This window comes from Centrocercus urophasianus, unplaced genomic scaffold (genome assembly GCF_019232065.1).
Source record: "Centrocercus urophasianus isolate 14NV4802_14NV808 unplaced genomic scaffold, USGS_Curo_1.0 seq_13, whole genome shotgun sequence".
Classification (NCBI taxonomy): domain Eukaryota; kingdom Metazoa; phylum Chordata; class Aves; order Galliformes; family Phasianidae; genus Centrocercus; species Centrocercus urophasianus.
The window spans coordinates 22,236,127-22,249,922 of record NW_024884475.1 but is presented as its reverse complement, the minus strand read 5'-3'; the positions used below and the strand labels follow the sequence as shown (position 1 = coordinate 22,249,922).

Here is a 13,796-nt window from a genome sequence, read left to right as displayed (position 1 = left end):
TAGCATTCAGTACTTTTTATTTTGTTTGCTCTGTTTTGTTTTCCCTCTCTTTGAAACACCCTTTTTATTTCTTTCTAAGTTTCCTCAGTTTGACTCGTTTGTTCAAAACTTTGGATGTAACAAAGCTATGCATATTTAAATCAGAACAGAAATGCACTCCTCCTCCAACCTCATACTAGCTTAGAAGTCATGTTTCTGGATGCCAGATGCCTTACAACAGGAAGTGCTATTCCCTTAACTTTTGCTGTCAATATTGTTTCTGGCTCCTGGGTTTTCTTGGTTGTCTTGTTATTCGATTGTATCATGTTCTTCCAGGCTAATTGAAGAAGCCAGACCCAAAACTCTAGGAAAGACAGCAAACCATGAAGTAAAAACATCTTCCTGCAACATTTTTTTTTTTTTTTTTTTTTTTTCCCCAGAGTGTTATAATGAAAACACAGCTGAAGAGAAAAGGCCAGTAAAAATTTGTCATTGGTTTCTTGAAAGATAAAGTGCCTGGGAATTCTCTATTTTTGAACATAATTTGCTCTGTGTTTTTATTACATTATCTTCTAATTTTCCTTAGAAGTTCTCTGGAGAAAAAAAAATATATATGTGCTTGAACTCTTGATTTTATAATTTCTTCTTCAAAATAGAAAAATGAGGAGGTTTCACCACAGCAGGAACTTATAGGAGTGAAATATCTCTTCTAGAAGGGCCGTGTCAAGGCTAGGGTAGTTTCTCTATGTTTCTCGCCTGGCCCTTAGCAGTAATTCATGGAATAAACTAGATTTAGTGTATTCATCTAATTCTTAAGAAGATGATTTTTCTTATCACTTAGAACATTGGGAAAACATCTTCAAACCCTTATTCCAGATTAATTAAGAACTTGGTTTCACTGAAAATATTTGATATGCTCTGACCAGTTACAGTAATATTTTCTTGTAATGCTTCAGTGGAAGAACAGTGATATGAGCTATCTCATCATGCAATACGTCTTTTCTGGGGTGGAGACTGGAATTATAGAATTACAAATACACTGTTATTTTCTTGAAAATTAATTTCAAAAACATGTTTGCTTATGCCACATGAAGTGTAGCATTCACTGCTGAGAATACACTTAGCCATTACAGCCATAGTATATTACTAGCTTAAGAAATAGCTTTCATGTAACAGAAATGATGATTCTAAACATCACTATTCTGCTTTATGCTACATTTCATTCCTTAGTCACACCATTTTGGGCTGCAATATTAGCCAGAAATTGAAGTTACAAATTGATATTAGAAGGGAATCATATTTTCTGATTTTTTATTCTTTTCCCGTACACTTATAATTTAAACACATCTGCAATTCAGTTTTATCGCTTCTAAGGTGCTTCTAAGATTCGTGGATGTTGTCCATAGAAAATATAATCTCTCTCATGTTATGTAAAAAACCAAGACATTCATTCTGATCCTCACTGTAGAAGCTGTAGGACCAGTAGGATCTTACAGCATTTTCAAGCCTGCACAATTAGTAGCTCATAGAATACATGTTAGTCCTTTATATTCAAATTTTCAAAAACATATGTTAGTCCAACTCTTAGCACCAACAACCACATCTGGTTATAGCAAGTGGTATGAAGGTGGATTTGGAGGGGTCCAGAGCAGCATAAGGAGCTGCTGAGGGAACTGGGATTATTTAGTCTGGACAAGAGGAGGTTCAGGGTAGACCTTATTACTCCCTACAACTACCTGAAGAAAGGTTGGGGGGAGATGGGGATCATCCTCTTCTCCCATGTAACTGGTAAAGGTCAAGAGAAAATGACCTCAAGTTGTGCTAGGGGAGGTTGAACATTAGGAAAACTTCCCTGATCTGGTGCTGGAACAGGCTGTCCAGGGGGGTGGTATAGTCACTATCTCTGGAAGTGTTCAAGAAATGTTTAGATGTTGTACTGAGGGACGTGTTTTAGTGGGAAATATTCGTCATATGAGGACTGGATGATCTTGGAGGTCTTATCCAACCTTGGCGATTCTATGACTCTATGAAAAGTGGAGAAAATTGTTTTGTTCTGCTTTGTTCCTAATTTGTTCCTAATTCTTTTGTGTTCCTGTTGGGGAAATCATCCAAAAATGATGAAGTTCTATTCAGTGATAGAGTTGTCTGACCACAGACCCTGTTGGAAAGAACAAATGCTCTAAAACAGTTGCACTAGACCAGACCTTGATCCATAACTGTTGCTAAGTTGAATATCAGAAATTTCCATGTGAGATATAATGCTATGTTATCTTCTCATTTGTTTGGTGTAGTTGATGACCCACAGAAGAAGGGAATACTTCATACTCAAATGTAAGCACAGTAAGTTTGGTAGACAACAAATGTATCTATCAATGTAGAAACAAACACCACAGAGTTCATTATACAGTCAGGCACATGTTGAAAGTGTTCCAATGACCAAACCAGCAGAAGCATACTATAAATTGATTTTTATTGACTGAATTAGATAAACAGATAAATTCTTTTTTTAAAAAAAAAATCATATTACAAACTGCTGCAGTACAATAAAATTGAGTTGCACATGTGGAGATGCCCTTTTTAACCTGCGCAGCTTCTGCAGCGCTGTAGCCCATTCTCATTGCAAGCTGTGCACTTGAGGGCTTTGAATGAGTCCGTAAAGCAGTTTCGAAACACAGACATCTTGCTCCCATGGCACACTGAGCACGGAAGGAAACCGAAGCCCCCACATGAGAGGCACTCGTGAGGATGGACTCTCTGCTCAAGGAAGAAAGTGAGAAAGATCAAAATGTTACTTTGTCAACCATCATAAGCTCTTGGAAAAAGAGGCCTCGGGGACAGCTTCTCAGACACACATTTTTCTTCCCATCTTGAGAAACTTCCATTTCCCCATCCTAAGTTACGACACCACAGAAGAACAGTATGTCTGCCTTTTCCTTTGTAGAGACATGCATGCAGTAGCTAGAGAGGCTCACTGCAGAACTCTCAGTCACATTATACCTTGGTAACTCATGTTCATAGTTGCCAAAATAGCTAGCAAAGTGAAAGAACACGTACATTGCTCTCTTGCAGTCATCAATTCTACTAGGTACTGGAATTGATTGGTTTTTATATCAATGTATGTTAACTTATGACTTTCATCACCTGTATTCTTATGCTGAGTTTGCTCCTATTAAAGTTAGAGCTGATCATACAAAAAATAAATAAATAAATAAATATTAAAAAAAAAAAATCCTAGCTTCTGACAAGCAGTGCTTTAGGAAATAAGTGGTGTCTTCATGTTTATGGGTTTAGAACACTGAAGCTTTATGTGGAAAAGAGAAAGATCATAATTACTCATGTTATACTTGGAGAAAATTTTTGCACGCAAGTCTTAGGTTTGCTCAGGTGTCCTAATTCATGAGTAAAACAATGTTTTTTCTCATTTCACTTATTTATTTATTTGGCAGAGAACACAGAAAGGGATTTTGAAGGCATGTTTAAGCTATACTTGAGGAAAGTATTGCTAATTTAAGTGATTGCTTAGTGGTGGTATATTATTCTGCTCCAAACTCATACTGCAATGTAGAAGTACGTTCCTACTTACTTCACCTGACAATACTATTGATACAACAGTTCTTTGGCTCATACTCAGCAGCTATTGTGCAAATTTATCTAAAGCAGCATATTTTGGTCTTACTAGATATGCAAAATACTTACATCATTCTTTCTTGCCATGTGTTTTATTGGTCTGTTAGATTATTGTTATAGATAAGGAGAAGTCATAGGAAGACTAATAGATTACGCAATGTATACATCTATCAAGCAAAAATCAGTTATATGGGAATTTTTTATGGGGGAAAAATCAACTAGAAATGCAGTAGCATGGAGTATTGGAAGGGGTTTTTCAGTTAGTTAGTTTGTTTTTTCCTCCATTCTTCTTTACTGGACAAATGACTTGTTTTACTCTAGAAGCAAGGCTTAGAAAAATTTAGTGCAAATCTATCAATTACTTTTATCTCAGGTGTGCCCTTGTCTTTCATCATTGCAATTAATTTTAAAATTTTAATACAATATTAGTGTTTCAATAATTAAATTCATTATTACTTGTTATGTTTCTAAGTAACAACCTTTCCATGCAGAAAGCTGAGTTTGAGAGCTAAGAAAGAAACATTTTATCCTAGTGGCTCAAAAAAACACTTTTTCTCTCTGGAACACATTGTTTCTATAACCACTCTCTGCTCCTTTAGTAATGAAGAAACATGACTGTCCCTTGTAACTGTAGCAAAACCATTTTTTGTTATAAAACCCAGCAGGTAACTACGTATTCAAAGTAGTTACTGTATTCAGTAAGCAGTTATCATAGCCTACTGTAGCCTGGCATCTTTTGTCTTTTAATTGTATTCGCTGTGTGAATATTAGGACCTACACTGAGTTTGGAACTAATGTCACAGGGCCTCCCTACAGACAGCATACAGGGGCAATTATTCCAAACTAACAAAAAATGCTGGGGAGAGGTACTAGCTATCCTCTCAGACAACAATAATTCCACATGTATTAATTGCGTGCACACATTTGTTTGAGTGTTTCTGGTTAGCTAATCAATTTCAATTTGGAATCATCAGTTTGTAACAGAAGAAAAGTAATCAGCTGAGAAAAGCATTTTCAATTGTAAATATTCAGTGTATGTTCCCTATGATTAATTGCAGAAATACAATTACCTCAATTTTGGTTAAGAGATCCTGCAGTTCCCCAGTTTCATTCATTAGCATAATTTTCTCAGCACCCTATTAGTAAGAAGAAGAAAAAGGTCAGCACGAAAAGCCTGAGATTATTAGAATATTTGGTCTTGAAGATTTAAAGAAGTTGAGTACAAATTTGATTCACATTAAGTGTATTGTAACTAGGTCAACCTCAGGAAAGCTAGAAGGAGGGAACAATCTAATGGCAGCTGTGGTAGAACTGTCTGAGGCTAGTTAACTAGTGTTGTATTGCATTTCCCCGTCATAAAAAGTGACGTAGCTTGGAAATTCTGGTTGTGTTCACTTTACTTTACAGAGTATGCCTTCTGACAGAGTAAAAAATATGTCTAGTTACTACATCAGAAATTACAGTTACTCAAATATACAACAAATCAGAGAATGCAGATAAATGAGAGGAGAAAATTTTATTTCAAGTATTCTAGCAGCTGAGTATTGAATTAAGATATAATATGTTGAATGTATAACAGGAGAAAAAGTGTAATGAAAATACTGTAGCGACATTAAAGTCAGACACAACAATGAATAATAATAATTCAATATGAATACACTGGGCCTCTGAGGGCTCTGTGAGCTGAGCAAAGGCAGTGCTGAGGTAGTTCTTATTTCCTTCTGAAAGTAAATTACGATAAATTTTTAGAGAAAAAAATAATGAAGGTGTTAAAGATGATATAAAACTTTTTTTTTCCTTTAATTAATTTATTTCCCATCTGTAACTAGAGGGCTGTATTTGACTGTTTACACATTAGTTATACAACTAAATACACTGAATTCTGACTACTACCAGTGCTTTCAGATGCTTTCAATCAGTGATTCAGAAGAGAGTGAGAAAGGGTGAGGAAATCTAGTCATGAACAAAAGGAATGGCACAGTCATTAAGCCAGCTAGTAGCAGAGCATAGGCGAGGCATAGGTTTCCATCTCTTCAGTGTGAATAAGCACAAATGCTTATTCACAGCTGAGGAGAATTGGCCATAAGTGATGTGTTCATGCCATTGCATTTCTTCTCTTTCCTTGTCCCTGAATTTAGCCCAGACTGCTAAAATTCACCTTTGGTGAATCTGTGAGCAGAGAGGTGCAAGGGGATTCTGGGGCAGGCTGCATATGACAGATCAGTCTAGCCATTACTTTGAGTCAACCACAGTCACATCTTCCAAGGAACAGAGCAGGCAGGAAAGGGGCCAGCAGTTCTGCCTGTGGCTGAGAACTATGCACAGCTCAGGCTCAAACATGCTGCACTGGCTTGGGAGAGTTTGCACTGCCTGCACAAGGAAGAAACATTAAAGATTTGCAGCTTTGCAGATATAATTGCAGCACTGCAAGTTCTCTAAGCAGGTCAAGCCCTGATTTGCCCTCATGCAGGCAGAGATCATTTCTTGTGAAACCATTCTTGTGACTTCTGCTCAGTGATTCAATGGTACTGTACAGTGACACTGACTGGCTTTGGGAAGCCTGTAATTAAAAGTCTGACAGGTTTCTTATAATAGATTGATATTTCAAAGAATTTATATTTCAGATGACATTCAGTCAGCCAGCTGTGTTATTCCCAAAGTGGAAAGTCTCATTAGTATGTCTTTAAAATTAAAAACCATACTTCCAAATGACTATCAGCATTTTCAAGTGCTTAAGTATGTCCTCTTGATTAATGTCTGCCTCAAGTGAAATTTGAATAAAAGATACTTTGCAGAGGTTAATCTACCCTTTGAATCTGTGAAGCCTAATGTGCAGTGTCTGTAATTAATGGAGTAATTAAAGCAGCTGTTAAATAAGTCCAACAGCTGCTTTCTGATCACAGAGTGATGCCTCTTTTTATCAGATTGTGGTCAGTCTGCAATTGACCACAAAGGGATGTGTCACAGTTAAGAGCCTTTCATCTAAAGATGGACATCAAGAACGCAACTTAGAAGGGCCACAACATTTAGCCAAGAGAGGAGAGCTTTCAGTTTTGTGAACCAGGGAAATATTCCAAGCTCCAGCCTGCTAATGCCCCATCTCCTAGTTTAAATACCTATCTGCACGGTCCAGCCCAGGGGCTGCAGTGAGGTGATTGCTTTCTTTTTGATAGATAAATGCTATGTGCAGACTTTGCTAAATCGTTCAAATGGTTTGCTATGCCATTTTTATTCTTCAAACTATTTTCTCTGTTTTCCTTTGAGATTATCCAGTATTTAGCATCGTATTTCAGGTATGGTCCCACTAATTGCAGAATTAGGACAAGCCCAGTAAATTACCTACTACACCAGATCTGTCTTGTCGTTAAACTAGCCTCCTGATGCTCATCCATCATGAATGTAACCTGTTACCATTGCCATGATGTAATTCTGATATAATTCCTCATCAGGGGATGCATCTTTATTTGTGTATGGGTTTGGCAGAACTAGAATGCCTTCTGACATGGGGAAGTAGACTCTCTTCTGCATCATTCCTTACATACAGGGAAAAATTAGCACAGCACAGAAATAGTAAATGAGGGTGGGCATGAAGCCAATCTTAGTCACTTTGTGGTTTGTAGGGAACAGCTGAATCCAAGTATCTCTTGTGAACATGTATGGAATGAGATTAAACACCTGGAAATCTGCCAATAAACTGAGAAAAGTGTAACTGCAGTGTGATATAAGCACCAGAAATGTTATACTTGAAATGCAAAGAGCTAACAGATTTCTTATTAAGAGGATATACAATTAAATCCCACAGTTCCTGGAATTTCAAAGCAGGAGAAGCATGTGAGTGAATGCAACAATCGTATCATAGCTTTACTGCCACAGAGCCGTTCACATCTACCCCTCCAAGGAAAAGCCAGGAAATATGTTTACTATAGTAAAACATGAATGCAGTTAAGAACTACTAATCATAAATGGGCACTGGAAAGAAGCAAAAAGGAAAGTGTTATTATTTGAATAACAATTTATAGTTTACACAGGTATTTCCTAAAAACAATTACAAAAATGGCTTCATCAGTCTTACAAAATAGTAATAAATAATGAAAATATTTTTACTGAAAATCTCACACCATAGTAGATTGATTTTAGCTGAGGAAACTAAGTAGGAAGCTGTTTCTTTGCAAAAATAATTATCATAAGTGTACATACTTGAAAATATTTAGGGTAGTTTCAAATGATAGCTGAGTATTGGCATTTAGTCATCTATTTAAAGTGAAAAATAAATGAATTAATTATGTTTTGAAATTATAAAGCAGTGAGCAAATAAGTTTATTAGGACTGACTCTATTTTCTTTATTTTTGTTCCTTTTCCAGTGGGGGGGGGGGACGACTTTACATAACTTAAATGTTTAGCAATCTTGGGTGCCTTTGTGAAAGAGTAAATGAATGCTCCGGTGTGTTTTTTTTCAGTGTTGCTTTCTGCTTCCTGGAAATCATTTTTCACTCTGCTTTGATACCCCAGCAGATGGCATAATTCCATTTCAGATGGAGACAGCCCCTGGTGAAGGGTGTGGGGGGAGTTGGATCAGATGGTAAAGAGCGTGCTGCAGAAAGAAAGAGCCTGCATTTTGCTGAAACACTGATCATTAGAGAGCATGTATCAACATATACAATGATTCAATCTTGGAAAAAAAAAAAAAAAAAAAAAAAAGAGATTAATAAACCTGCAGTACTGCAGCAAACAGGACTTCCCTTTCTAGAGACTAAATACAGTTTTTATTTTTTTCTACCCAAGAAGCTGGTTTGTTTCGTTCCCCTTGTGCAGGCATGATAAATTCCACAGCCCTGTAACAATTTATCCACACAGCTTGCATTACATCACAGCCCCATCAAGCTTTCTGAGCAACTCAAATACCGTGTTCTTTGTCACATGCTCATAAGCTTTGTTCCAGTGCTTTTGTTACATTTATCTCATTAAAAATAATCTTGTCACCTTTCAAAACTGTTCATATTTTAATGAGGATGCTTTTTATCCTTATGATTCATTGAAAGGTGCCTGGTTCAATATAGATCCTCTTTTGTATTACTACATACAATCTCCTTCAGGAAAGGATTTATTAGGAAATAAATATTCAAAATTAAAGAGAGAGAGGGTAAAAAAAAAAAAAAAAAAAAAAAAAAAAAAAAAAAAAAAAAAACACAATTAATTTACAAACACACCAGGCTTCTGGATTTCTGTGTACATTTGTACTGCAGAAGATAATTGTCACAAAAAGGTGTTACAAGAATATCCACAGTCACCAACAAGACTAAATTATGTACTGAGCTCTCAATTACACTTTACTGAAACACAAGCACAGCACAGTGCTGCCCTGCGAATACCCACCCCACCTACAAGGCAGCAGACAGAATCATGGAATCAAAATCTTTTTGGAAGGGATCCTGAAAGGCCATTTAGTCAAACTCCCCTGGAACAAATGAGGACAGCTAGTGCTAGATCAGGATATCCAGAGCCATGTCCAGCCTGGCCTAGCTGGAGTGACTGCTTCCACATCCTGGAAGAATGGGTAAACAACCGTAACCCTCCCAGCATGCAAACTGGACTGCAAATTATATCTCTTCCTCGTTGATTTGATTTTGCCCTCTTTTCTTTTTTATTAGATCAACAGATATTTTTTCTTTCCTTAAACAATATGAATAGAGTTTGCATATCCTAATGGATGTTTTCTAAACCAGAATTCTTTCCTCATTTTTTACTTGCTGGTGCCAGCAGGTAGTTTGACAGCCAGATACATCTCTCCCTTATACAACTGGTTCCCTCATTTACTTTCCTTCATTTCTCATTTCTACACCTATGTAAGATATTCCACAAAATACTTAGTTTTAAAAAAAATTATATTGCTTGCTACACTGTTGCTTCTCCATTAAAAACAAATTTCCCTTGCTATTCTAAAAAAAAAAAGAAAAAAAAAGTGAATTAATGGGCCATCCATCATACAAAAATGACTGTAATCAGGCTGAGCAAATAATTTATTCAGTACATTTCAATATTTTCAATTATATCTTCTGATGAACGGACCGGAGCAAGATATTCTTGAACTTGGTCATAGCTCATGTGGATTAATTTATTTATGTATTTAACATGCCAATTAGACGTGCAAAGCTTAGTCCAAATCCTGATGAATTTTAAGCTCCTCTTGAAAGTAGCAGTGCCATGGAGAGCTGTCTGTCTCAGAACTTGGATAAAAGGAGTCACTACTGTGAACTGAAATTCTCTGTCTGCTGGTGCCCACTTGCACGTTGCCCATTCTGCAGGTTCTGCAGCTGTCTGGAGAGGTGAGCTGCTCAGGGAAAGGTAGAGCACTGAGAATTTGGCAGAATCCCAGTGTCCCAGAAAAAGGGATAAAGGGTGCCTGAGTGTTCTTTGCATCCTCAACATCAATTATGTGCTGTTTGTTGATTGCATTTTATTTCATTACTTAAATCTTTTATAATACCAACAAACCAGCCCTGTTGTGTTTAAATACAGTTTGCCTCTGCAAATCATAGACTCACTGTTGGTGCTAATTGCTACTTCTTTACCACTTGAGACAAATACCTTTTCTAAGCTCCCGGGCTATTTTTCTTTTTTTGTGTGTGTCACTTTACAGAGGTTTTTTTTTGTGTTTTTCTTTTTGCTTTAAAACTCTGATTCTTTTCAGTTTCTGGAAAACATTTCTAAAGAACAGGCCTGAACAAAATGGTGGTTTCCTTGCCACAAAGTACAAATTTTAATTATAGTTTTCTACTCCTGCAACAGATCAGCCTTGGGCAGTTTTTTTCTCTTTTTAGAGCTAGATTTTAGGTATTAATCAATTCTGTATTTAAAACAATGTTTGGCTGATTATAGTTTCTTGATACACCACATAGTGCATGCTTAAGCTCTTAAGCCCTAAGCCTCTAGACAGGCTCATATTCATTGCAGATATTACTAAATGAAATAATCATGCAATGTGTATTAATTTTCTTGGGTCAGCCATCTTTCTCATGAAGAAAAAAAGTCAATTTCTCTAGATTTTCATGGTTTCAATTACAAAATAAGGTTTTTTTTTTGTTTTTTTTTTTTTTTTAAGAAACACAGGATAGCTCAGATGAAATTACTTTATCTTACTCCCCTCCCTCCCTCTCACCAGCTGTCCTGTCTTTGCATGGAACCTACTAGTGTATACCAGAGTTCCTATCACTCCAACACTGCAAACAATGTCACTAATAACATAACAATTTACATTTGTTCTTATAGACTTCACTGATTCACGCTTTACTTACCCCAAGGTAATGGCCATCAATAAACACAACTGGGAGGGATGGGGCTTCACACACCCTCCTGCATCTCTCATCAAGTTCTTTTCCATAATCGCTGTTCAGAGCAATATTTTTTTCTTCAAATTTAACTCTGTGGTTTTGAAATATCTTTCTAACCAGTTCGCATCTTTCGAAAGTGGTCCTCACCACACGAAGGCTGGTGGTATAAATTACTATGCGACCAAATTCTGGCTCTGTAGACACCTGGAAAGAAATAAAATTAGTTCCCATTGCAGTTCATGAAATGTTAACAATCTATTTCCCTGACTGCTGTAATAGCATGCGAATATTGAGGAATATCATTAAAAATATTATTTAAGCACAAAAAAATTTAAACTGCTTATCAACATAAGGTTGTCAATATTGTCAATAAATAGACATATTTTAGATCCTGATGAGATTCCAGACGTTAATAAGTAATAGCCCTTTTGCTGTTGTGGCATGCACAGATTCACCCACATTCCCCAACCTGAAAGATGCTTTGAGTTAGTTTATTTTCATTTGCAAAAGCACAAATTCTTCAAAGATGCAACAGAATCACTGTTTTTAGAGCTGTCTGATTCTGTTAAAACTGTTAGTCCTGTTTGTTTGTGCAAACTGATCTGCTAATGCCAGGCTAAATCCGAGCTGCTAGTTCAGGTATTAACAGTCTCCTTTAGGCAAGGAAAAGAGCTTGAAGGAGCTAGAAACTTTGTAACAAACTTGAGTCAACACTGACCTATTTTAGGTCTCTCTATGCTGAACTAAATCATGATTGCAGAAGTGACAGATATATCCCTAATTTTTAGTGAGGTATCCGGTCAAAACAATATAAAATCCAACCAGCACTAAAGAAAGTGCTTCTTATGCATATTCAGTGTTCAATTCCATTGGACATAGTAAGTTACAATGCAGGCTTGACGTTTTTCCACAGTTACTTAAAATAATTTTTATAGTTCATTTTTCCTTTCGTCAGTGAAGATATTTGAGGAATGTAAATGCTGCAGGGATATGAATTTTCCAGATCACTTATAGATCACTAGAATTATAACTGCCACCATATGCAATTTAGTGGGCAATTTTGGTAATAGGTGGACAGTTGTGCTAGATGATCTTAGAGGTCTTTTCCAACTTTAATAATTCTATGACTCTGTCTGCAGTTCACCTATTTCCCATCTCCCATCTCAGAAAAGAGGCTTGTTATGATAGGTCAGCATTAATTTCCTTTAGGAAAGAAGTTCATAAATAGAAAACTACTTTTCACTATCCTATTTTCTAGCTAAAATCTGTTATATCTCTCCTGCAGAACTGACTCTTCTTCAACATATTATTCACACATTCCAAGTGAGAGAATTAGCTTTTCCTCTGCTTAAAGGAAAAGAACTCCACATAGACCACCAAAAATTAGTCAGTAGGTCACAGGAATGCACAGTTCATCCTTTTCAGAAGTAACCAAAAGGAGGTCTTACAGTATTTTTTCAAAAGGTATTTTCATATGCTCTCACTCTTCTGAGTGAAAATTCATTTTGGAGTGCAAAACTATTCAAAGGGTTGGAAATTCATGCTCCTCCATAGCAGTAATCTCTAGTGTGTTTGTTCCCAGACAGCAGGACTGACAGGGTAGCTACAGACTGTCATTATCTAGCAAACCATCAGGGCTGTGGTGTTCCTGCAGAATACAAATAAGCAGTTGAAGACATGGAAAAAATGGAAAGTTGTAAAGTGATCTGGAAAGATATCAAGTGGAAGGTGTGTACACAGAGTCACTTTTATGCTTATCCCTTTATTTTTCCCCAGTCTGGAACAGTGAAGAAAAACCCTAGTTTTCACTACAAAGAAATACAAGGGCATTAAATAAATAATCATTTAGGAAAATTTTAATAAACATCTTGTTTTCTGTGCTGTAAACATGCAAAACTTTTCCTAGGCAGGACTTTATCATACCAGGAAAACTCATTCCTGTCACCTGTCCTGAACCACGCTGTAAAAAGAGAGGCAAAGAAAATTAGAGAGATTTATGAGTTACTTTGTTAATGATAATCTATGTTCATTTGTATTTTGTTACCCATTTCAATAGTTGCAGCCTGTAATATTTATTTGATAGAATATGCTCTTGAAAGTAAATCAGCAGAATGATATTATAACACTCTGCTTTTCATTCCTAGGCTGGAACTGAAGCAAAAATAAACTAAAAAAATAAGTGGCATGAATATTTACAATTTAGTGTAAAGAATCCAAGTTAAAATAATCCTATATGACTCATACTTGCACAAAAAATTTTAGCTGTATTTAAAAAGAAGACAATTCTCTGGTTAATGACCAGGATAAAACTTTCTTTAGGCTGTGAAAGTTGGACAGATGCATAAACCAAAAGGTTTGGAGTGACATACATACACTGACTGTTTTCTCACACCTGTGAGATTCTCACTGAAACCTGAAGGCTGTGAAAATCCTCTGGTCAGAGGGAGCAACTTTTGTGTCAAATTCAGAAATTTCCAAACACACAAGCCAAAGAACATATTCCAAAGAAGGTATCCATGTAGAAATACTATCAAGGGATTGAAGGCTTCAGAGGGAAAAAAAAATGTTTTATCAGCAGTATTCTACATCATTTACAGCTCACAGGTTATCAGCACAGTGCTATCAACTTCCACACAAGCATTCAAAGTCACTGTCTGTTTTATTGTATCAGTATGAACAGCTTGTATTTTGCTTGGGACCATCCAGCAGGAAGCAACAACCGCATGATCTGCATGGCTTCCTGGCACAGATGCTATTCTCAGTGACTCAGGAACAGCTGCCCTTTTTTCATCAAGAGAGAAAGAGAGAGAGAGAAAGGAAGGAAGGAAGGAAGGAAGGAAGGAAGGAAGGAAGGAAGGAAG

The 13,796-nt window shown here is 36.5% G+C and overlaps 1 protein-coding gene across 1 annotated transcript in view; it reads right to left on the bottom strand.

Moving 5' to 3' along the window:
• Nucleotides 1–2,556: 2,556 nt before the first annotated feature.
• Nucleotides 2,557–13,796, bottom strand: part of GRXCR1 (glutaredoxin and cysteine rich domain containing 1) — a 33,899-nt gene continuing 22,659 nt past the window's right edge. The window contains exons 3-5 of the mRNA XM_042812719.1: nt 10,900–11,139; nt 4,677–4,742; nt 2,557–2,733 (exon numbers count right to left, since the gene is read on the bottom strand). Coding sequence (XP_042668653.1) covers nt 2,557–2,733; nt 4,677–4,742; nt 10,900–11,139 — 483 coding nt within the window. The remainder of the gene's footprint in view (nt 2,734–4,676; nt 4,743–10,899; nt 11,140–13,796) is intronic.